General features: G+C 51.5%; 6 protein-coding genes and 1 pseudogene across 6 annotated transcripts; 4 read left to right on the forward strand and 3 right to left on the reverse strand.

The window, feature by feature from the left end:
- Positions 1-248: 248 nt before the first annotated feature.
- LOC110476928 (feather beta keratin) lies at positions 249-618 on the forward strand. The gene has a single exon (XM_021542227.3). It carries the CDS (start codon positions 249-251, stop codon positions 552-554), a length of 306 nt encoding a protein of 101 aa, XP_021397902.1. The 3' UTR covers positions 555-618.
- Positions 619-2,326: 1,708 nt separating this feature from the next.
- LOC110476931 (feather keratin 1) lies at positions 2,327-2,758 on the reverse strand. The gene has a single exon (XM_021542231.2). It carries the CDS (start codon positions 2,694-2,696, stop codon positions 2,391-2,393), a length of 306 nt encoding a protein of 101 aa, XP_021397906.2. The 5' UTR covers positions 2,697-2,758; the 3' UTR covers positions 2,327-2,390.
- A 2,770-nt stretch (positions 2,759-5,528) lies between these two features.
- Positions 5,529-6,348, reverse strand: LOC110476905 (feather beta keratin-like; annotated as a pseudogene).
- A 2,263-nt stretch (positions 6,349-8,611) lies between these two features.
- Positions 8,612-9,452, reverse strand: LOC110476930 (feather keratin 1). The gene is given in 3 exon segments (XM_021542230.2): positions 8,612-9,001; positions 9,306-9,350; positions 9,353-9,452. Coding segments are annotated over 3 exon segments (471 nt in total). The 3' UTR covers positions 8,612-8,675.
- A 790-nt stretch (positions 9,453-10,242) lies between these two features.
- LOC110476929 (feather keratin 1) lies at positions 10,243-11,123 on the forward strand. The gene is given in 3 exon segments (XM_021542228.2): positions 10,243-10,342; positions 10,345-10,389; positions 10,734-11,123. Coding segments are annotated over 3 exon segments (471 nt in total). The 3' UTR covers positions 11,060-11,123.
- A 4,864-nt stretch (positions 11,124-15,987) lies between these two features.
- Positions 15,988-16,338, forward strand: LOC144247772 (feather keratin 1-like). Its single transcript, XM_077789353.1, has one exon. It carries the CDS (start codon positions 15,988-15,990, stop codon positions 16,336-16,338), a length of 351 nt encoding a protein of 116 aa, XP_077645479.1.
- A 5,341-nt stretch (positions 16,339-21,679) lies between these two features.
- LOC110476919 (feather keratin 4) lies at positions 21,680-22,032 on the forward strand. Its single transcript, XM_021542214.2, has one exon. The coding sequence runs from the start codon at positions 21,682-21,684 to the stop codon at positions 22,030-22,032; it is 351 nt and encodes a 116-aa protein (XP_021397889.2). The 5' UTR covers positions 21,680-21,681.
- Positions 22,033-23,867: the final 1,835 nt, after the last annotated feature.

Here is a 23,867-nt window from a genome sequence, read left to right on the forward strand (position 1 = left end):
TTGCCTTCATCGCTGCTGTGCAGCTCCTGCTGAGAACTTTGCTCCCAGATCCTGCTCCCAGCCTCTGCTCACTGTGAGGAGCTGGGAGAAGCTCTTGGGCTCTTTGCAGGAAGCCGTGGGGATGGGGATCCTGATCCTTTCTTCCTCCCTCTTCCCTGTCCCTTGTCCCGGGCTCTGCTCCTGCTCCTGCTGAGGCCGAGCCTCACGTTCTGCCTGTGCCTTCCGCAGGTTCTCCTCCAGCCACAGCCATGTCCTGCTACGACCTGTGCCGGCCCTGCGGCCCCACGCCGCTGGCCAACAGCTGCAACGAGCCCTGTGTCCGGCAGTGCCAGGACTCGCGGGTCATCATCGAGCCGTCCCCCGTGGTGGTCACCCTGCCCGGGCCCATCCTCAGCTCCTTCCCCCAGAACACCGCCGTGGGATCCTCCACCTCCGCCGCCGTGGGCAGCATCCTGAGCGAGTCCGGGGTCCCCATCAACTCGGGGGGCTTTGGGCTCTCGGGGCTCTCTGGCCTTGGTGGCCGCTACTGCGGCCGCAGGTGCCTGCCCTGCTAGAGCCGGGCCGGACGTCCAGCGAGTGCCTCGCCAGGCCAAGCGTCCCCTGGAGCTGCTGGCCAGCGTTTCCAGAGGCTTTGGCCCCTGCAGCCTCCTGCCAAGGAGGGAGGGAGGCCAACGTGGCCAGCTGAGGCTTCTGCTTGTCCTGCTTTCTCCTGCGCCTCCCCGGCCCTGCTGGGCCCTGCTCTGCTGGCCCAGGGGCTCAGCCCCGGCCGGCGCAGCGGGCTCCTGCTGCTCCCGCTGGCCCCGTGCCCGGGGCAGGCGGACGTGTGTCCCACCGCTGGCACAGCCAGGGCTGCCTGCCCGGCCCTGCTGCCGGGCCAGCCTGGCCCGGGCTCTGCCCACCCCTGCTTTGTTTCTGTCTTCACACTCAATAAAGTTCACTCTGCATTGGAACTGGAGGCTCCTGGAATTCCTGCCCTGCTGGGATGTGCAGCACAGCTGCTCCATGGGGGCTGTGATGCCCTGGGGGGGTTTGGGTGGTTAAAGGGCAGGGATGGACCTTTCTCACACCTGGGCAAGGTGAGAACCTCCAAGGCAGTGGCTGCAAGCGCCATGGGGCAGTGGAGGGCGTGTGTCCTCGTTTGGGCGTGCACAGGGCGAGCAGGAGATGCCCCAGGGCAGAGTTGAGCCAGACTAAGGTTGGAGACCTGCTGAGGGTGGATGTGTAACGTGGACATGGGACAGGGATGGATACGCAGGGACCATGATCCCTCCTCTGAGGGAGGGCAGCGGTGACGTGACATGGCCTGGGACAGTATCCAGGCCTAGAAGGGAGCAGTGGAATCATCTTCTCCCCCATCCAAATTGTCCTGTGGTCAAGGCATTAATTGCTGTGGAGTCATTCCATGTGCCACCGTGTCCGGAAGGGGCAGGAGTCTGGAGCAGACCTGCAGAACTCTGCTGTGCAGAATGGCCACTTGATCTTGGAGATTTTTTCCAGCTTTGAGGACTCTGGGATTGCTCCAGCAGAGTGACCCATGCTCAGTCCATTTCCCCTGCACCAACACCTGGCACAAGACTCACTTTTCTCTTTGCACACCTGCCCTGGGTGCCATGTGTCACCTCAGAACCTTTAGCTGTCCCTGTGCCCCAGGCTTTGGATGCTGTGCTTGGATGCAGCCAAGGAAAACAACCACTTGTAGCTGGAAATGCACAAAAAAGGCTTTGGGAAGAGGTCTGTAAATCTTCACAGAGATCTCTTCTGGAAGGTCAATGTTCTGCCTCATCAACTGGAACCCAATGTCCAAATTCTGGAAGGTCAATTTTTGCCTCAAAAACTGGAACCCAATGTCCAACCTCCCTCCTGGATGAAATGTCCTCTGGAGCACCTCATAGTCACCGTACGCACAATCACAAGGCCACACTCCCTCCAATCCCACATAAACCCCCCAGGGCATCACAGCCCCACATCCCAGCAGGAATTCCAGGAGCCTCCAGTTCCAATGCAGAGTGAACTTTATTGAGTGTGAAGACAGAAACAAAGCAGGGGTGGGCAGGGCCCGGGCCAGGCTGGCCCGGCAGCAGGGCCGGGCAGGCAGCCCTGGCTGTGCCAGCGGTGGGACACACGTCCGCCTGCCCCGGGCACGGGGCCAGCGGGAGCAGCAGGAGCCCGCTGCGCCGGCCGGGGCTGAGCCCCTGGGCCAGCAGAGCAGGGCCCGGCAGGGCCGGGGAGGCGCAGGAGAAAGCAGGACAAGCAGAAGCCTCAGCTGGCCACGTTGGCCTCCCTCCCTCCTTGGCAGGAGGCTGCAGGGGCCAAAGCCTCTGGAAACGCTGGCCAGCAGCTCCAGGGGACGCTTGGCCTGGCGAGGCACTCGCTGGACGTCCGGCCCGGCTCTAGCAGGGCAGGCACCTGCGGCCGCAGTAGCGGCCACCAAGGCCAGAGAGCCCCGAGAGCCCAAAGCCCCCCGAGTTGATGGGCACTCCCTCCTCGCTCAGGATGCTGCCCACGGCGGCGGAGGTGGAGGATCCCACGGCGGTGTTCTGGGGGAAGGAGCTGAGGATGGGCCCGGGCAGGGTGACCACCACGGGCGAGGGCTGGATGACCACGCGGGAGTCCTGGCACTGCCGGACACAGGGCTCGTTGCAGCTGTTGGCCAGCGGCGTGGGGCCGCAGGGCCGGCACAGGTCGTAGCAGGACATGGCTGTGGCTGGAGGAGAACCTGCAGAGAGGACAGCCAAAGCACCCACGGGCTGTGAGGCACCCAGGGAGATGCTGCTGGGCAGGACAAAACACAGCCTGGGCACAAGGGACAGCCTGGAGAGGGAGGAAGGCAGCAATTCCACAGCCCTGAGCCCAAAGAGTTCCCTGCAAAGGAATCCCAACATCTCCCACCTGTCCCCAGGAAAAAAACATCCACAAAAACCTGCTGAGAGCAGGAGCAAGGAGAAAGACTCTCAGAGACCACCAGGGAGAGGCAAAGCTTCTATTGAGGGCCAAGGCAGAAGGGAAGAGAAGAGAGGAAGAGAAGAGAGGAAGAGGGAGGCGAAGGCCCTTGCAGCTCACCTGTGTCACCGAGGAGGAGAAGGCAGGAGAGGTGGATGAGGGATCCTCACTTGCTCTGCCTTTTATACCGTCCCACACAGCCCCGGGCCCGACGCGCCTTCAACAGGGAACGTATTTACCAACAAGCTCATATTTTATGCAAAGCATCCCCAATTAAGTAAACTGGAGGTTGTTTACACTCCCTGCAAGGCTGTCTTTTCATTTCCCTGTTCAGGACATGCCCATTCAGCCAAACTGACTCCTTTCAAGTGGCAGCATTAGAGGCCAAAAGGTTTTTAGGGTATTTTTTAGCCAGAACCAGGCTGATGTTGCAGCCAGCTGGGTGGAGTGGAGCCGTATTTCCAGGTGATGTCAGCACCTTCCTCTCCTGAGGCAGCTCTGAGCCTTTGGAGTGATAAATGCAGTTTTTTTATTATAAACCCAGAATTAAAGGGCTGGCTTTGGCTGGGACTGGCCGTAGACATTGCTCCCTGTGACTCCAAGGCCTTTCAAGCCTTCTTAGACATCATTTATTCATCAGAGAGACTACATGGGTTGGTTTTTAACTTTCTTTGGGATCTCATATTGCCTTTAGAAGAAATTGTCTCGTTTCTTCTGCCTTTCACCTCTTTCAGCATCGCCTGGAGTTCTCCAGTCAGCAGGACAGGACATTTCCAGAAGGAAGGACGCTGCTTTCCCAACAACAAATATTAGTCAGGGTCATTAGCTTGCAGAAAACACTCCCTAATGAGAACATCTGACTTCAAAATCCTCCTTCCATTCCCCAGGGCCATCCCTCCACTCCTTTTCCCCCATGCCTCCGAAGAGACCCTACGCCCAGTCCCAAACACTCGGGAATATTTCTAAGCAGCACACAGGGAGCATCTGAGGGCTGGCAGCGCCCACAAACCCAGCCTGGGGAGCAGCAGGGGCCAGGATGTCCCCAGAGATGCCCGGCAAGGGAAGGATTCCACACTCTGAGCTGCATTTCCTGGGGCAAGAGCAGAGCTGGTGACCCCAGGAGCGGTGACAGCCCTGCCCAGCCACCACCGTGACACCCCTCATGGCAAAGGGGGCAAAACTCCTGTCCCAGCAAGGCTGGGACTCCATCAGAGACACAAAAATCTTAAATCCCAGAGGTCCAAGCCACATTCCTCATCCAGGAGGATGAAGGGAGCTCTCAGGTTGACAGGAGAAGTTTTTCCAAACAAACCCATTCAGGACAAGACCCCAGGTGTGAACAGGGCAGATCTAGCAGAGATTTTCCGTCAAAACCCACCCATCACATTTCCATCCAGGCATTTCCATGTAAATCCCTTCGACAGGTAAAAAACTGAATGCAACAAAGGCATTTCCAGCCCTCTCTCCCTGGCCCAGCCCTCCCCACTGAGGGTCTCCATAAAGCCTGCCACCCACCCCATTCTCTCAGGGGTGCCTTGGGGGTGGTGCCTCCCTTCCTGGGTTCCATTCTGACTCCGTGGCTCCAAAGTCCCCTCCTGGTTCATACAGGGATGGGAGGGCATTTCCACAGCAGATAAAGAGACAGAGCAACTTGGCAGGATGGCTTTATTTCAGACATGAAGCCCCAAAGAGGGCAGAGGACCAGCCTTGGACTGTCAGCAGATGACAGCAGGGCCAGGCACATCCCATCCCCTGGGGAGAAACACTGCACAGAAAGCAGGAAAAGAAAATTGGGCACGATGTTGACTTTGGCAGTTGCACTGTTGGGTACATGTCCCTTCAACTCATTTGGGACTCCCCCTGCACTCAGGGCTTGGGAGAAATGCTTGAGGAGGGAAGGCAAAGGTCCAGGGGTAGGTGGTAAAGCACAACCACGGCCTTGGGCAGGTGGGTGGAACTGGCACAGAAACATAGGTCAGTGGCTTGACTCATCGGCTGCAAGTTGTCCAACCTCAGTCTGGCTCAGCTGTGCCCTGGGGCATCTCCTGCTCGCCCTGTGCACGCCCAAACGAGGACACACGCCCTCCACTGCCCCATGGCGCTTGCAGCCACTGCCTTGGAGGTTCTCACCTTGCCCAGGTGTGAGAAAGGTCCATCCCTGCCCTTTAACCACCCAAACCCCCCCAGGGCATCACAGCCCCCATGGAGCAGCTGTGCTGCACATCCCAGCAGGGCAGGAATTCCAGGAGCCTCCAGTTCCAATGCAGAGTGAACTTTATTGAGTGTGAAGACAGAAACAAAGCAGGGGTGGGCAGAGCCCGGGCCAGGCTGGCCCGGCAGCAGGGCCGGGCAGGCAGCCCTGGCTGTGCCAGCGGTGGGACACACGTCCGCCTGCCCCGGGCACGGGGCCAGCGGGAGCAGCAGGAGCCCGCTGCGCCGGCCGGGGCTGAGCCCCTGGGCCAGCAGAGCAGGGCCCGGCAGGGCCGGGGAGGCGCAGGAGAAAGCAGGACAAGCAGAAGCCTCAGCTGGCCACGTTGGCCTCCCTCCCTCCTTGGCAGGAGGCTGCAGGGGCCAAAGCCTCTGGAAACGCTGGCCAGCAGCTCCAGGGGACGCTTGGCCTGGCGAGGCACTCGCTGGACGTCCGGCCCGGCTCTAGCAGGGCAGGCACCTGCGGCCGCAGTAGCGGCCACCAAGGCCAGAGAGCCCCGAGAGCCCAAAGCCCCCCGAGTTGATGGGGACCCCGGACTCGCTCAGGATGCTGCCCACAGCGGCGGAGGTGGAGGATCCCACGGCGGTGTTCTGGGGGAAGGAGCTGAGGATGGGCCCGGGCAGGGTGACCACCACGGGCGAGGGCTCGATGATGACCCGCGAGTCCTGGCACTGCCGGACACAGGGCTCGTTGCAGCTGTTGGCCAGCGGCGTGGGGCCGCAGGGCCGGCACAGGTCGTAGCAGGACATGGCTGTGGCTGGAGGAGAACCTGCGGAAGGCACAGGCAGAACGTGAGGCTCGGCCTCAGCAGGAGCAGGAGCAGAGCCCGGGACAAGGGACAGGGAAGAGGGAGGAAGAAAGGATCAGGATCCCCATGCCCACGGCTTCCTGCAAAGAGCCCAAGAGCTTCTCCCAGCTCCTCACAGTGAGCAGAGGCTGGGAGCAGGATCTGGGAGCAAAGTTCTCAGCAGGAGGTGCACAGCAGCGATGAAGGCAAAGACAAAGAGAAGAAGGAGGAGGAGAAGAGGAAGGCAGAGGTGGTTGCAGCTCACCTGTGTCACCGAGGAGGAGAAGGCAGGAGAGGTGGATGAGGGATTCTCACTTGCTCTGCCTTTTATACCGTCCCACACAGCCCCGGGCCTGCGGGCACCCTCGGCACACGGAACGTGTTTACCAAGCTCATCCTGCATGCAAAACATCCCCATTAGAGAAATGGGGACACTGCAACGCTGCTTTTTCATTTCCCTGTGCAGGACGTGCCCAGTCAGCCTCCCAGGCTCCTTTCAAGTACCAGGATTAGAGGCCAAAATGTGTCTGGGGGCAGTGCCACATCAGCAGGGCCGGGTGATGCAGCTGGTGTTGGGGACTGTCCTATTTCACCAGGGGACACCCGGCCCTTTGCCCTCCAGGGCCTCACTTTACGATTCCCAGAATGATCAGGGCGTTTTTTCTGGCAGCCTTAAAATGACTAGCCACGCTTTAAAACATGGTTTTTGTGACAGGAGTCAGTTCATCCACTGCATAACCAAATACTCGATTCCAGCAGAGGTGGCTGTCAACTTCCCTGTCACCTTGGACACTCTGAAGAATCAGGAATTTCACAACCAGACAAATCTACGCACTCTTTGCCCTTCCATGCCTTTTTGGAGAGCCCCCAGCATCCTCGAGTCAACAGGAGGATGTTTGAAAACCAGAAAGTCCTCTCCAACACACCCTAACTCTGCTTCCACCAGCTCCAAGTGTCCGTGTTGGACCTTTCCCACTGTTTCTTCTCCATTCCCAAATCTCCAAAACCCTTCTGGGAGCCTACACCCAAACTGAGTAGCCAGCGGTGGAAAGAGCCTGCAGAGCTCTCCAAGGAGACATCAAAACACATCAGAAGGACTCACGGTCTGGGAATGTCAGCAGGAAAACACTGGAGGCAAGCAGACACAGGATCACAGGCTCCTCTTCCATCCTCTCAACACACTCAGACATGCAGTGTCCACCTGGCTTGGCCTCATCCCATGGTCAGCACTGAGGAGCTGCCCTTAATGGTCTTTGAGACCTCCATTCCCTGCCCTCCATCCCTGGAATGGTTTGGGACTCCTCCATCCCCTGCCCTCCATCCCTGGAATGTTCTCTGACCCCTCCATCCCTGGAATGTTCTCTGGCCTTTCCGTTCTTCTGCTCCAGGTGGAGTGAAGGTCACTTCTTGTGTTTGGACAATGCTCTCAGGCACAGGGTCAGATTTTGGGGTGTCTGTGCAGGGCCAGGAGATGGATTTGATGATTTCTGGGTCCCTTCCAATCTGGATATTCCACAGTTCTATGATTCTCGGAATGACAGGGAGTAGAATACATGGGAGGAAGCAGGAGCACCTTGCCCTCCTCTGCCTCACCACCCACACAACAACTCAACACCCCAGTGATGTTGTCCCCATGCCCAACGTGTCCCTGTGACCTCCTGAGCCCTCCAGGAGGGACAGGAGGGCACAGGAGATGCTGTGGTGACAGAAGTGAAGGGTGACAACTCCTTGGGATTCTGTTGCATGAAGGACATTGTCATAGTTGAGATGGTCACAACACAGAGCAGCACACTACATTTTCAAAAGGCTTCAAACTGGTTTTATTATTTTTTCATGCTTTTTATACATTCTTACAAAGCTCATGAATTTACACTTCAGTCATTGGTCAGGTGAGACAAACAAAGTTCTCATTGGAACAGGCAGCTGCAGGTTTCACTTACTTCTTGTTCTTTCTTTCTTGGTTTCTGTGTCAACAACCTCAGTAGGAAATTCTTTCAGGGGTAAACATGGATCCACCTCTCAGACTTCTCTCTGGCTCACAGAAGTTGCTGTAAAACCTCTCCCACAGGAACACCATGGAAGGTGTCCCAGGAAACATTTTTCTACTGAGTGATGCAAGACATGGACCAGGGAGGATATTAAGGGGTGTCCATTCTTGGACAGATTGAGAGAAGCTGTTGGCATCTAAAGCAACTCCCTCCAGGCTGTCACACCCGAGCAAGGGGTGGGACACGTGACATCTGGAAGTGGATTCCAACCCCAAAAATTGTGATTTTGTGACCTCCCTCACAGAGCAGATTTAGCTGGGGATCCCAAAAACAAAAGAAGTTCAGGAGCCTCCAGTTTCAATGCAGAGTGAACTTTATTGAGTGTGAAGACAGAAACAAAGCAGGGGTGGGCAGAGCCCGGGCCAGGCTGGCCCGGCAGCAGGGCCGGGCAGGCAGCCCTGGCTGTGCCAGCGGTGGGACACACGTCCGCCTGCCCCAGGCACGGGACCAGCGGGAGCAGCAGGAGCCCGCTGCGCCGGCCGGGGCTGAGCCCCTGGGCCAGCAGAGCAGGGCCCGGCAGGGCCGGGGAGGCGCAGGAGAAAGCAGGACAAGCAGAAGCCTCAGCTGGCCACGTTGGCCTCCCTCCCTCCTTGGCAGGAGGCTGCAGGGGCCAAAGCCTCTGGAAACGCTGGCCAGCAGCTCCAGGGGACGCTTGGCCTGGCGAGGCACTCGCTGGACGTCCGGCCCGGCTCTAGCAGGGCAGGCACCTGCGGCCGCAGTAGCGGCCACCAAGGCCAGAGAGCCCCGAGAGCCCAAAGCCCCCCGAGTTGATGGGGACCCCGGACTCGCTCAGGATGCTGCCCACGGCGGCGGAGGTGGAGGATCCCACGGCGGTGTTCTGGGGGAAGGAGCTGAGGATGGGCCCGGGCAGGGTGACCACCACGGGCGAGGGCTGGATGACCACGCGGGAGTCCTGGCACTGCCGGACGCAGGGCTCGTTGCAGCTGTTGGCCAGCGGCGTGGGGCCGCAGGGCCGGCACAGGTCATAGCAGGACATGGCTGTGGCTGGAGGAGAACCTGCAGAGAGGACAGCCAAAGCACCCACGGGCTGTGAGGCACCCAGGGAGATGCTGCTGGGCAGGAGAAAAAGCAGAGTCTGGGGAGAAGGGACAGCATGGAGAGGGAGACAGAAAGGACAAGGAATTGCAGTCCTCAAGAGGTCCCTAAGAACACAGACAAGACCTTCTCCCACCTCCCTCCTGTGTGGCACAGAGAATGGAGATGATCTGCTACTGCCCCAGCAAAAGATAACTGAGGTGGAGCCCCAGTGGGAGCCAGAAGAGACAGAGGAAAAGAAATGGAAACAGAGGAAGGCACTCACCTGTGTCACCAAGGAGGAGAAGACAGGAGAAGTGGATGAGGGATCCTCATTTGCTCTGCCTTTTATACCGTCCCACACAGCCCCGGGCCCAGGGACAGTCTTTGCACAGAGAATGTGTTTACCAAGCTCATCTCGCATGCAAAACATCCCAATTACAAAAATTAGTGTTTTTATTTTTGCCCTGCAAGGCTGCCTTTTCATTTCCCTGTGCAGGACGTGCCCAGTCAGCCTCCCAGGCTCCTTTCAAGAGCCAGGATTAGAGGCCAAAACATTTCCAGGGAAAAATGATTTGTCAGCAGGCCCAGGTGATGCAGCCAGGGCTGAGGAGTGTCCCACTGACCATCTGGACTCTGAAGTGCAGAGGCAGCCCTATGTCCCCTGCTGGACATTGGCACCACGGGGCCGGACTGGGGCTGGTCCCTCACCTGAAGGGGTTCCTGAGGTTGGAAAAGCTCTCCCAGAACATCAAGTCTCACCTGCAACTGATCCCCACTTTGTCACACAGCCCTGAGCACAGAGTGTCATGGCCAGTATCCCACTGGACATCTCCAGGGATGGCAACTGCAAACCCCCATGGGCAGCCCCTGACAAAGGCCAGAGGAATGGTACCCAGCCCGGAGAGGGACAGAGGTGAGGGACAGAGCTGACCCTCGGAGGGAATGGCCAGGCTGGAGCCTCAGGCTCCTGAGGTGCTCAGCCCCATCATCAGGAAACACTTTAAAGTCCTGCCCTGGAGGGCCAGGGCAGGAATTATTTGGGATGTCGGACACTCCTCAGCACTGGCTGCATCACCCAGCCCTGCTGACGTGGCACTGCCCCCAGACACATTTTGGCCTCTAATCCTGGCACTTGAAAGGAGCCTGGGAGGCTGACTGGGCACGTCCTGCACAGGGAAATGAAAAGGCAGCGTTGCACTGTCCCCATTTCTCTAATGGGGATGTTTTGCATGCAGGATGAGCTTGGTAAACACGTTCCGTGTGCCGAGGGTGCCCGCGGGCCCGGGGCTGTGTGGGACGGTATAAAAGGCAGAGCAAGTGAGGATCCCTCATCCACCTCTCCTGCCTTCTCCTCCTCGGTGACACAGGTGAGCTGCAAGGGCCTTCGCCTCCCTCTTCCTCTCTTCTCTTCCTCTCTTCTCTTCCCTTCTGCCTTGGCCCTCAATGGAAGCTTTGCCTCTCCCTGGTGGTCTCTGAGAGTCTTTCTCCTTGCTCCTGCTCTCAGCAGGTTTTTGTGGATGTTTTTTTCTTGGGGACAGTTGGGAGATGTTGGGATTCCTTTGCAGGGAACTCTTTGGGCTCAGGGCTGTGGAATTGCTGCCTTCCTCCCTCTCCAGGCTGTCCCTTGTGCCCAGGCTGTGTTTTGTCCTGCCCAGCAGCATCTCCCTGGGTGCCTCACAGCCCGTGGGTGCTTTGGCTGTCCTCTCTGCAGGTTCTCCTCCAGCCACAGCCATGTCCTGCTACGACCTGTGCCGGCCCTGCGGCCCCACGCCGCTGGCCAACAGCTGCAACGAGCCCTGTGTCCGGCAGTGCCAGGACTCCCGCGTGGTCATCCAGCCCTCGCCCGTGGTGGTCACCCTGCCCGGGCCCATCCTCAGCTCCTTCCCCCAGAACACCGCCGTGGGATCCTCCACCTCCGCCGCCGTGGGCAGCATCCTGAGCGAGGAGGGAGTGCCCATCAACTCGGGGGGCTTTGGGCTCTCGGGGCTCTCTGGCCTTGGTGGCCGCTACTGCGGCCGCAGGTGCCTGCCCTGCTAGAGCCGGGCCGGACGTCCAGCGAGTGCCTCGCCAGGCCAAGCGTCCCCTGGAGCTGCTGGCCAGCGTTTCCAGAGGCTTTGGCCCCTGCAGCCTCCTGCCAAGGAGGGAGGGAGGGAGGTGCTGTCTGGACTCGTGACCAGCCTGTTTCAGCCTTGAAAACCCTGCTTTTGAAGAGTTTCCTTGTCTCTGATTTTGCATTTCACGGTGGTTTAACGATGTGATTGCCACCAGTCAGTGGAGGGGTTTTATTCAGGAATTAAGGAAAGGTGGAATCTTGCTTTCTGTCTCTCATTCAGAATGGTTTCTTTTCCCTTCATGAATATATATTTTTCCTTTGTTTTTGCTGAATGCTACTTGACTGTTTATCATTAAACTGATGTTGCATCTGATTTTGAGTTTCATTGTGGTTTTTCTCTCCTTTTTACCTCCCCTTGGGGCAGAATTATGTGAAAATCTATGCAAAGATTTCACAGAGATAAATGTGCATCCAAAAGCCACCACAACTCATCTGATAAAAGTAATTTCATTGGTTTTTACACTCTTGAGAAGTACTGAACAGATTCTGAACTCTCTTTCTCTTTCTATGATGTTTCCCACCATTTTTTTAATCCCACCTCTGTATTTAAAAGTACGATTGTGGTGTTTAAGCTTGAGAGATTTTAGATCTTGTCCTCTATTTGGCATCTTTGAAACTCTTTAGCGTCTGAATGAATAATAATATGGCAGAAGCAACACTTGCCATTGTGGCAACCAAAAGAGACCCAAGAAAGATAAAGCCACGAAATAAAATCTATTTGAAAATGAAATCATCCTGGAGCTGAGATATAAATATTTGAAGAGCTGGAGGGAAGGCTCCTGGCATTCAGGTCCAAATGTCCACAGAACAGGCAAAAAAGGTGGGGTTTTCTATTCAAACATTTTATGTTTTGTTAAAAGTTTATTAAAATATATTTACTTGCAAATTAACAAATTTGGGAGGAGAAGAGTTCAGCAAAAAGATGGGATAGAATCCTAAAATATCATCATTGGAAGGGACCCTCAAGGGTCATCCAATCCAGCTCCTGGTCCTGCACAGTCACCTCAAAATCCAAAAACATCCCTGGAAGCATTTCCCAAACGCTCCTGGAGCAGCCCTGGGATTGTGCCCATTCCCTGGGGGGCCTGGGCAGTGCCCAGCAACCTCGGGGGGAAGAATTTTCCACAAAAATTTAGACAAAACCTCCCTGGCACAGCTCCAGCAATTCCCTGGTCATGGGGAGCAGAGGAACTCTGGTTGGGACTCTTTCCGCCCGTGGCTCGAGGCAGCAACGCCAAAAAATGAAATCTGGGGAATGAAAATGTCCCAGAGCGAGAAGAATCTGGGCTGGAAAAGAGGTTTCCATGGGCGAGTTTTCAAAAAAATTAATCAGAGGGACTGGTGGGATGAGTTGTTCCCTGGGATCCGCGAGGAATGCGAGGGTGGGGGCGTTCCGCGTGGCAGAACCGCTGCAGTTGTAATAATGATCAGACTATTTTTGCTAGTTTTTTTAAATACAAAAATGACCTCATGGTCATCTTAAGAGACACCCCAGATACGGCACTTGCTGATAAAAATGTTAAACATAAGGTTTCTGTGCTATAACAATTGTATTATGGTGTGAACTTGATGCAATACCAATTAAAAAGTATGGGGCTTAAAAGCCAAGTTAAATCTGGTTTTATTGAAACATATATAAGGGATTTGAAAATGTATTCAGTATCCACCACCAAGCGACCATTTAATTGATTTAATCAATTTAATAATTTTAATAGATTTAATTAATTTAATCTATTAATCTCACTATGCAAATGGACACAGAGCATGAGGGGTGGAGGAGGGGAATTTGGGAGAGTGAAGAGTCTGGGTGAGGGGAAATAAACCCCAAAATTTACCTTTGCTGACCTAAAGGGATAAAAACTGAAAAAAAGTCGTGTTCCGGAACCTTCCTAGCCCAGCACAGCAGAGGGGTTGTGCAGGATGTCGAAGTTTTTATTAAATTTCTAGCTCAGTTCAATTTCAAGCAGAATTTTGTACCTTTAAGGGTCTGATCCATCACCTGCAATGACTGAAATCACTGGAGAGACAATTTCTGAAGAACGCAAATGTGATTTGGAAGCTGCCTTCCCTTTGCATATTCAGGTGGAAAAATGGGTGCAATAACTCTCTAGATATTTTTAACTTTATGGGGTTTTTGAAGCCTATTTTTTTTGCATTAATTATTTCCCACATCTATTTTTGCAAGTAGAACCTTTTCTTGATAAAGGAATTATCCTGCTTTTGTTTCCCAGTCTAGGTTTAGGCTGGAATTGCGTGAGAAGCATCATCCACCCATTAAAAATTCTTTCATCTTCCCAATTTATGTGTACGTTTAATTTCTGGTATTTTTAGACCAACTCTAATAATGTCAAGGTGAAATTACTTCAAGCGCAGTGTAATAAAGACAATTTTTCCCCCAGCTCCTCAGCAATTTGTTCACTTGTGTCTGCCTTGGGATCCAAGATCAAATCCAAGAGGAGCCAAAACTCTTTGTGTGCCATTCCCAGTCTGACCCAGTTACAAACAATTGTCAATTAAAATGTTCACATCTCCCAAAAAACAAAACCTCTGAAGACCTTTCCAAGCTTGGAGAAGCTTTGGGGTGACCTAATTGCAGCCTCCCAGGACCTGAAGGAGCCAACAAGGAACATGGGGAGCGAATTTCCAAGGGCCTGGAGCGACAGGACAAGGGGGAAAAGGGATGAAACTGAAAGAGGGGAAATTTAGGTTGGATTTGGAAGGAATTCTCCCTGTGGGGGCGGTAAGCCCCTGGCACAGGTGGTTCCATGGATTCCCCACCTCTGGAAGTGTCCCAGGACAGGTTGGACGAGGTTTGGGGCAACCTGGGATCATGGGAGGTGTCCCTGCACATGGATTGGCACAGGATGAGCTTTGAGGTCCCTTCCCACCCAAACCATTCCATGATTCCATGATTCTGACTGGCGTTTGTGAGCTGAGGTGGAACAGGAGGGGTTTAGAGGTTCCCTTTGTAAAAGAATTGATAAATCAGGATTAAATGTCCCCTTGTTCTTCCAGCTGTGCCTCAAACTGCGTTACCCAGATTTAATGCCATAAAACCATCTGAATTTGATGTGATAAAGTGGTAATTTCTCTCTGAATTCCACAATTCTGGCACTTCCTGCCTGGGCTCTGTGGGATTTCAGGGCTGGATGTGCTCTTTGGGCAGGGCCTTGCCCAAACCCAGAGTTGAGATTGTTCCGACGCCCAGCTGAAGGCAGAGCCTGGTGAGCATCTCTGGAGACAGGAATTTATTAAGGATTTACATACAAACCCTCAATAAAAGAACGCCTTGGAATGATTAATTATGTATTATAGACATTCTTAGTATTTTTCTTTATGACTAAAGTCAAACATACTCTGGAGTCTGGATTTTGTTGTGACTGAAAGGTGGCCCTGGAATAAATTTAGTCCCTAATTCCCAAGATGAGAGAAACCTGCAGGACGGAATCTGTCTGTCAGAAGATAAGGAGGAAATAAAAACAAAGTAAATAAGCAGTGAGGAAAAGAACATTTAATCAGGTGGAACATTTGTCATTCAGGACATACTCGTTGGGAATTAATTCCAGGTACAAAGGCTGTCTGTGGTCCCCAGGCCATCAGGGCTGAGGTATAAAAACCAACTCAACCCAACTCCTTCCTTCTTCTTCCCTCTTTCCTCTTTTGTGAGCAAGGTTAGTTCAATTTCACTTCTCTTTCTCTGTTTGCTGAGTTCTTGCCTTTTAATAATCTTTTTTTTCCCCCACAGTGTTCTGCTGCTTGCTGGATTCTCTTTTTTCTTGGGGGAGAGAGACTTTTTCTGTTTAAAAACTTGGGGTTGCCGTTGGAATCGTATAATTTCTGGAGTCCTGACTTGGAAGTAGAGATCCTTGAAATGGTGATAGAAATTTATTCAAACGTGGGATTTCAGACATGTTAAATGACAGAAAATATTAGAACTAATAAAGATTAATGAATTGCATAAGTGGAATAGCTCTGCAAGGGGTTGGAACTCTAGGATCTTTAAAGGTCCATTTAAACTCCAACTATTTATTAAAACAGAAAATCCAGGAGCTCAGTTATATTTCAGCAGCATTTTATATCTTGGAGGGTCTTTTCCATCCTGGAATGTCAGTTGAGTTACCAAGCGTGGAAATTTTGTTGCAGAGTGCAAAGATATCTCCTGGAATGTTGGGAAATGGGATCAGGGGTTGTGGAGATGAAGGAAAAGAAGGGGAAAAACCAGAGCAGAGCTGAGCACCCCCTAGAAATCAGAGAACTTTGGTTTTATTGTTGTGGTGCAGATGAGACCCAGGAGCGTGCATGGAATTCCTGCCTTTTCTCACATCCATGGATGAGTTGTCTGGGAAAGATTTCAAAGACCTCTTCTTCAAGGCTGCTTAATGACGTTGAAATTTGTCATTGAAATTTGTACCTCTTTGTAGGCAAAGTTGGAGCCTTGAAACGAATCCTCCCTTTCATTTTTCCAGCTGCCCGTGGACCTCTCTCCACAGGTACATTTGTGGTTGGGTTTCACTCCTAATTGCTGCTCCCTCAACGCTCTGGGTGCGCGGAGCTGGGCATCTCCAGACGTGCAATCAAAATCCTACAATTAAATTAATGACACAGGTTTGTTTCTTTTGTTCTGCTGCCAGTTCTCCCCCTCATCACTGACAGCCCAGAAGATATTTCAGCCCGTCTCTCTTTATTTAAGAGTTTGGTTTCCTCCTCAGCTCCTGAAAGGCTCCTTGGAAAGTCACTGTCCCGATAACTGAACTAAAAAGAGTGAATGAACTGAGCTGAGTAAATGCAGGTGCGACACGGCTCCTGCCTTGCCCTCAGCTGTGCTCCTGTATTCCAGACCTCATCCCGAGCCATGTCCTGCTACGAGCGATGTCCCCCCACGCCCTGCGGCCCCACGCCGCTGGCCAACAGCTGCAACGAGCCCTGTGTCCGGCAGTGCCAGGACTCCACCGTGGTCATCCAGCCGTCCCCCGTGGTGGTCACCCTGCCCGGGCCCATCCTCAGCTCCTTCCCCCAGAACACCACCGTGGGATCCTCGGCCTCCGCGGCCGTCGGGAGCGCTCTGAGCACCGAGGGCGTCCCCATCAACTCGGGCAGCTCCTTGGGCTTTGGGGGCTTTGGCTACCCCGGGCTGGGCAGTGGCTACAGCCGGCCCTACCGGCGCTACAACGCGACCCGCAGCGGCTTCTACGGGCCCTGCTAAGGCGGGAGGAGAAGACCGGGAATGCTGAACCCCAACCCGTCCCTGGAGCAGGACTGAGCTCACGGTGTCTAAAATGGGGTCAGAACCCCACAGCTCCACCTGAACGGAGTCCATCAGCCCCTGGAATTTAGGCCACTGCTCCTGTGTTACTCCTGGGTGTTTCTGGTGCTGTTTGTAACTCTGCTGATCGGTGTATTTGGTACAACCTGGTGTAAAGTGTTAAATTTAAGAATTAGGCGGGACGTGGTTCTCAGGGTGCGCTGGAAGAAGAGCTCTGCCTTGGGAACACATCTCCCTGAGCTGAGCCTTTCCCCCCACACCGATCCCCAGTGCTTTGCAGGGCTTTAATCCTCTCATTAGGATTAATAAAATGATGCTTTTATCATAATCTCCCGTGTCTCCTGCTGGTTTTTCCCCTCCCCTCCTGTTGTTATTTGAAACTTTTCCCCTCCTGTTGTTATTTGAAACTTTTCCCCTCCTGTTGTTATTTGAAACTTTCCCCCTCCTGTTCTTATTTGAAACTTTTTCAGTTTCAATTTTTTAGGTGAAAAAAATGAAATTAGTAGAATCAGTAGATCATCAATAATCTGGGGGAGTTGGGAAGGTTGGGAATGTCGGGAATGTTCAGCCTGGAGTGTGGAGAACTCCGAGCACCTCCAGGATCTGATTTAGATTTACAACAGCCACTGTAGGCATTAAACCAGTCCATTTTGGGGGAAAAAAAGGAAGAAATTCTCTTGCTGGGAATTTTTGGGGCATTCCAAAAACCCAGTTATGCAAACAATGTCTGTGGCAGGTTGAGTTGTCCCCAGGACTTAAACTGCTCATGGCTATGTCGCAGCCTGGCGTGAGATGAAAAACCTCCCTCAAAGCTTCCTTCATCTCCGGGAACCAGCGTTCCTTTCAATCCTTTGTTCCATCACAAAGGATGTGATGCTCCGGAGCCAACACAACGCTACAAATTTCAGTTCACGCAGTAATTTGTCAACTCTTTGGTGCCTCACCTGTCCCGGGAGCTCCAAAGGTGTTAATTGAGTGTGGAGAGGGCGAAACTCCACCAGCCAGAGCTGGTGTGTCCTGGCGTGTCCTGGCTCCCCATCCAAGGGCTCCAAAGTGCTTGGATGAAATCCGGGTGTTAATTAGGGAGCTGGAATCCCTGCCAGGCTCTTAATGAGGCTGTTCCCAAAACGGGATCTCCCCTCCAAGAGCAGCAGTTTCTGTGCCTGGAGGGGAGGATGAGGAGGAGGAAGCGCTCCTGGGTTATCTCAGTTTTACCCATGAAAAGGAAGCGATTTTTTCTTGGGAGTGATGCCTACTAGAAGAATGGATTTTGTAACACATCAGAAAAGATTCTGGGTTGTTGGGTTTTAGAGATTTTGAGGAGAGGAAGAAAGACGCTCTTTTTATAGCAAATATAGAAAAGACTCTAAAAAAGAAGAGAATCTTCTTGTGGAGAGAATAGGACGAGTTAAAGGATTTTAAGCAGATGTAGACGGCTTAATTTTTTAAAAATATAAATTATAGAAACGTTTAATAAAATAAAATTTCTGAAGGTGTTTAGCTTCGTGCACACATTGTGGTTTATGGTGGTTGGTTGAATGACATTTGCTATGCTTAGACAGAATGTAACTGATAAAGAGCTAATTCCTTAAAAAGGCCAGGTTTTTGTGATAAATGGGCCAATTCCTTTAAAAGGCCTGGTTTTTGTGATTTGCAGCTGCCTGGGGACTCCGTGACAGGGTTTAATTTCCTCCCCATGTCCCGGAGCTCCCTCCATCCCAAGAAATGTCTTCCTACAATTTGTGAGCCCCCACGTCCTGTGGAATTCTGGTTTCTCATGGAAAAGAAATGCCTTGTGCATGAGGTTTATCCCAATTATTCCTGGCAAATCCTGGCTCCCAGGGGATGGATCCGAGTCCCAAATTCACCAGCCTTGGTGGCACCAGATGTTGTTCTGTGAAAAAGGTGGAGCAGGCACCCAGGACAGCGCTAATTGCACTCATCCAATTTGAAACGTAATTAAAATCTGCGTTTGAAACCTCATGAAAAACAGGTCTGAAAAACAAACAAAACCCTCCCGTTCTGGGTGTGTTGTTTTGCAGAACTTCTGATGAGTAAATAATTTCTTCCCTTGAGTGTGAATTAATTTCTGGAGCTGTTTTCTGCTGTTCCCAGCAGAATTCCAGCTGGGAATTCCACACTACCCCGTCTCCCTGCAGGAATTCTCTGCAGATCCATCCAGGAGTAAGTGACATTAATTTTTGGACAAAACCAGAAATCATGACAGAAATTGTTGAAGTTTATTAGCCCAGAGTAAGATGCCAAAGCAAACCTCAAACCTGACTGATTTTAAAGTTGTTTGTGACAGAATCTGAATAAAATTAACCATGAAACGAGCTCTAGTTGGGTGTGAAAATGGAGGATTTCACATCTCCCTGTGCCTTCAGGGGGGTTCTTTGAGGAGAGGTGAGGTCCCAGCCTCTGCCTACCCCAAAAACCATCTCAGATCACACATCCACAGCTTTGTCTGCCTGGGCCGGGCAGCAAATTCCAGCCAGGAATGTGGTGTGGCTGCAAAAACCCCAAATTCCAGGCTGATGTGGCCAGAGGGGCTGAATTAAACACCTTAAACTGAAGGAGCATCTTCATGTTCAAACAATTCCCAATCCAGGGGGTTCTGGACAGGCTGGAGAGGTGGGACTGGGCCAAGCCCAAGGATGAAGTCCCAAACCCAGGTCGGGGCAACCCCAAGAATCCAGAGAGAGGATTCTGCTCCTCTGCTGGGCTCTGGGCAGATTCCACCTGGAATTGTGTCCAGCTCTGGAATCGTGTCCAGTTCTGGAATTGTGTCCAGTTCTGGAATTGTGTCCAGTTCAGGAATTGTGTCCAGTTCTAGAACTGGTCTGGATCATGGTGGGAACTTCAAATTGCTCCATAAAGTCCTCACGAGCCCAGTCCAGAATTACTGAGAGAAAAGCAAAACTCAGCACAGGAGGGAACTCAGGAGCTGCAAGAATTTTACAGAGGCTCCAAGCCTTTGAGGAACTAATTCTTCATAATGAGCTAATTAATTACAATTCAAAACGAATTGCAGATACCACTCTTGCCAGGGAAATTCCCTCTGCTTCTCCATGGATTTTGGGGTCACTACTGTGCCTGGAGACTTTACCCAGGGATGACTGTGAGTAACCTCCCAGTTCCATTTTGATTAAAGATCACTTTTTTCAGACGTTCAGTCACTTACAGGTGTCTCAGGAGGATATTCTCACATTATGCAAAAAGTCTTAATTATAATCTGTATATTTAGGTCTGGCCTTGATGACAAAAATCTGTGAACTCTTAATTTGCTCGCTTTAATTCATCTCAAAATCAGACCATTAAGTCATTCTGAGAGTACAATAAAATAAAGGCTCTAGTTGGAACAATATTTATTGTAATTGCTTACAAGGAAGTGTCCAAACAGATTTGAAATGTTGCCAGATCTGTTTTTAAATTCACAGCAGGATTTAAAATGTGTTTTGTGTTTTCCAAGCAAAGCTCAGATGAAGGAGGAATAAAAAGAATGAAGAAAATTTTTTAAAATATGAAAAGAAACTGTGGATGGTGTTATTCAAGTTAATTCCCCAATTAACTCCTTGAGAGGAAATATTTTTTAAAAGCAGCTGCTAATTCCTTAAAATATGGAGAAATACTGAGTAACACACAGCTAAAAACAGACAAGGAAATTTTTTTGAGAATCCTCCTGAAATATGAGATGGCTTGAGCCAAACCTTGAACTTCCCTTTTTGATTTAAAATAAAGCAGCTGTAATTCCTGCAGATAGCAACAATGACATCAATTTCACAGCCCAATTACTGCCCTGCACCCCCAAATCTTTGTAACATATTATTACATAAAATACAAGAATTCAGATCTAGGTCAGGGATCTGAAATGTGCCCAGGATGGGACATTTGCATGGTGGCACTCCAATAAAGCTGCTGATAAACTTTGAAGTCCTCAGGAACCCAAGCCAAACGGGTTTCTGTTCCCAGGGGATCCCCACAGAGACAGCCCTAATTTAAATGTGATTTGCATGTCTCAGGAGTGGATGTGCCAGCAGAGTGAGAACCTCAGGGTTAATCCCTTCATCCAGGACTGCTCATGGATTTGGGGTTGGAAAAGAGCTCCAGGATCATCAGTCCCTGGGATTGATCCCTTGATGTCCCCTCGTTTCTGGGACACCTCCAGGTGAGGGGACTCCAAACCTCCCTGGGCAGCCTCTTCCATGGAAAAATTCCTTCTTCTTTTCCCAGAGAGCCTCTCCATGCCTGGAGGTGTCCGAGGAATGAATGGACATTGGGCTGATGACCAGGTTGGGGTTGGGAACGCCTTGGACTCGATGGTCCTGGAGGTCCACTCCAACCCCGAGGATCCTGTGGAAAGCAGCAGGAAATACTCATGACTCGCATTCCAAAACCTGCAGTTCTCCACCAATTCCCCCAGGATTTACCTTGCAGAGGAAGGCCTGCATCATGCAAATGAGGCCTAATCTCCTTTAATGACACCAAGCAGATCCCAAAGGGGTTTGAAGGCTGAATAAATCCCGCTGAATTAACCACTGCAGCAACAAACCCGGCCCAGAATATTTTAAGATGAAAGCAACCTGTGGTCAGATAGACAAACCACAAGATAAGGAAGTGAAGCAGTAAAAAACACAAATACTGAGGCAAAAAACCCTGTAATCAGTCGTGGCCCATAAATCACTTCTTGCAAAAGAGTGGCCCAAGTGGTTGGGCAACTCAAAACTCGGTATAAAACCTGAGCAACTCCAGGCTCTCCCAGCCATTTCTCTTCCCTCCTTTGCCATTGTGAGTAAGGTGAGTTTGAACCAATTTATTCTCTTTCTACAGCAAACTTCTGCCTTGATTTTGTAGCTTTTCCCTCACTCCTATTGTAGTATTTTTTTTTTTCTCAGAGGGAAGAAGGGGTTTTATACCAAAGAGGGAGTTTTGTGTAGGTGGCGAGTTATAAAAATCATTAGCCATGTTAGGTAAATGGCTATGGGTTATTTATTAAATGTGTTATTTATTAGATGGGTTATTTATTCAGTTTTGGGATCCAAGGAAGTTTTAAGGTTGTGTAGCTGCACTTTAATATCAGCAGTGAATTCTTGGGCCTGTTCAGTCGCGTGACCGTGACCCACCACAGCCCAAGTGGAGAATTCACCTAAGGCCAGACCGCGAGCAGCACTAAAAACCTGACTTCCTTCTCAATTCCCAATGCTGAATGGACCCCTGGAAAGCTGCTGATAAATGTGGGTGTAACCCAGCTCCTGTATTCCAGAATTCCCTCCGGCCACAGCCATGTCCTGCTACGACCTCTGCGCCCCCACGTCCTGCGGCCCCACGCCGCTGGCCAACAGCTGCAACGAGCCCTGTGTCCGGCAGTGCCAGGACTCCACCGTGGTCATCCAGCCGTCCCCCGTGGTGGTCACCCTGCCCGGGCCCATCCTCAGCTCCTTCCCCCAGAACACCACCGTGGGATCCTCGGCCTCTGCGGCCGTCGGGAGTGCTCTGAGTGCCGGTGGTGTCCCCATCAACTCGGGCAGCTCCTTGGGCTTTGGGGGCTTTGGCTACCCCGGGCTGGGCAGTGGCTACAGCCGGCCCTACCGGCGCTACAACGCGACCCGCAGCGGCTTCTACGGGCCCTGCTAAGGCGGGAGGAGAAGACCGGGAATGCTGAACCCCAACCCGTCCCTGGAGCAGGACTGAGCTCACGGCCGTGGTTTTTGGATGCTGCATGAGATATCCCCAGCCTGGAGTAAAAGGAGCTGTGGGAGTTCGGCATCTCCCCAAACCAGGCCCTTGCTTGTCTTTTGTTGTGCTTTACTTCATATTTCTGATCAAATGTCTTGTCCTGCTTTTTTGTTTTGTTGTTTTTTTTTTTTTTTTTGTATTTGATAATAGGCAAAATATTAATTGTTGGTAATTGTTGTGCATGGCTGGATTAGCACAGGTCATTCATCAATGAAGAAGGAAGATTTCCACTTGCTGAGAATGTCGCTGTGAGAGGGATGAGTTGGTTCTGTCCTTACTGGACCATGGAAATGTATTCCTGACTTTTTCATTGCTTCCTTCCCTTCCTGAACCCATTAAATTCGTGCTGCATCACCCTCTGAGTCTCCCTGGCCTTCTTTGCTCTCCCAACCCCATTTTCAGTGCCTTTGGATGTCCCCACTTCCAGAAAACATAATTTCAAAATAATAATAATTTCAAATAATTTCAAAGGAGAATGAGGTAGATTCCAGTGGAGGAAAACTTCTAAATCCGAGCCTGAGACCCCTTATCAAAGGCAGAAAGGGACCCTACAATGGGTGCCTCTTGCTGGGGCATAAACAGGGAATTTTTAAAGATGTGATACTTGGGGAAAACCTTTTAAAAGAAGGCAGCTCAGCTGAGGTTCCTCAGGGAAATGTGGAGGGAGAGAAGCAGCAGTTGGGGCTCCCTGTTTTGGGTGCAGCATCTCCGGGCAGCTGAGCTCAGCCCCTGGTGAGCCTGGGAGGGAGGCACAGAACGATGGGAGGGGTTTCTCCCTTTGAAATTTGCCGAGTTGGGAAGCAAGTCTGGGACAGAGAGATTAAAGGACTAAAATTTCAAGAAATTTTAGTTCCAGCCCTCTATTAGGGTGTTTTAAGCCAGAGCTGAGCTTTATCAGGCACAGCTTTGCTCCTCCTGGATTGGGATAAAGGAGCTGTTTAGACATCCTGAAGAAAGAAGCTTGGAAAGGTTCCCCTGAAGGCTCCAGATGACTCAACCTCCTGTCAAACTCCCGTAAAACTCCCAATATCTCCGAAAAGTGTCACTTGGAGTCTTTGTCTACCTGTCCAGGATGAGGCTGAACTGTAATTAAAGGTGCTGATGAGGTTCTGCTGACTGCAGTCATTAGTGAAATGAAATTAAAGGAGGTAAATGAAAGAATTAATAATTTTAAGGAGGAGGGTTTTTTTTTAATAAACACCAGAAGACAGTGGAAAGCTGTTGTTTTGATGTCTATTACAGGGGAGCTTGGTCTGGATTAAATGTTTCATTTAATATTTTTTGCCATCTCAACTGAAGCTATTCTCTGATCAAAGGTGATTAATTCCAAAAAGTCCAATGGCTCCAAAGGGCTGCGACTGAGGCACTGCTGAGAAGGTGCCTTGGACAGGTTCAGGTGGATATTTCTCAAAAGAAAATTAATTTCCTTATTTTTCCAGTTCCCTTTTCATTAATTGAACAAATCCCTTCTCAGAGTGCAACAAAACTCTCCTCAAAGCTGGGATGTTTCCTCCACGCATTCAGAAATCACATCAGAAGGGTCAAACTTTTTGAAATAAAATATGATCCTCAAGTACCATTTCCCCCCTTCATTCCTGTCCCAAATGGCCTTTTTGGGTTAAAAATTGGTGTGGCAACCAGTAAAGCACAATTCTGAGGAAAAAAGGGAAATCTGGGTGGGTTTGCAGTCAGTTGGGAAAAGGATTTATTTACTGCTGCAGAAAACAAGTGGG

Source organism: Lonchura striata, chromosome 33, assembly GCF_046129695.1.
Source record: "Lonchura striata isolate bLonStr1 chromosome 33, bLonStr1.mat, whole genome shotgun sequence".
NCBI lineage: Eukaryota > Metazoa > Chordata > Aves > Passeriformes > Estrildidae > Lonchura > Lonchura striata.

Bases quoted from the DNA above. Each gene is read 5' to 3' on its own strand.
- LOC110476928 (XM_021542227.3), top strand. From the start codon at position 249: ATGTCCTGCTACGACCTGTGCCGGCCCTGCGGCCCCACGCCGCTGGCC.
- LOC110476931 (XM_021542231.2), bottom strand. From the start codon at position 2,696: ATGTCCTGCTACGACCTGTGCCGGCCCTGCGGCCCCACGCCGCTGGCC.
- LOC144247772 (XM_077789353.1), top strand. From the start codon at position 15,988: ATGTCCTGCTACGAGCGATGTCCCCCCACGCCCTGCGGCCCCACGCCG.
- LOC110476919 (XM_021542214.2), top strand. From the start codon at position 21,682: ATGTCCTGCTACGACCTCTGCGCCCCCACGTCCTGCGGCCCCACGCCG.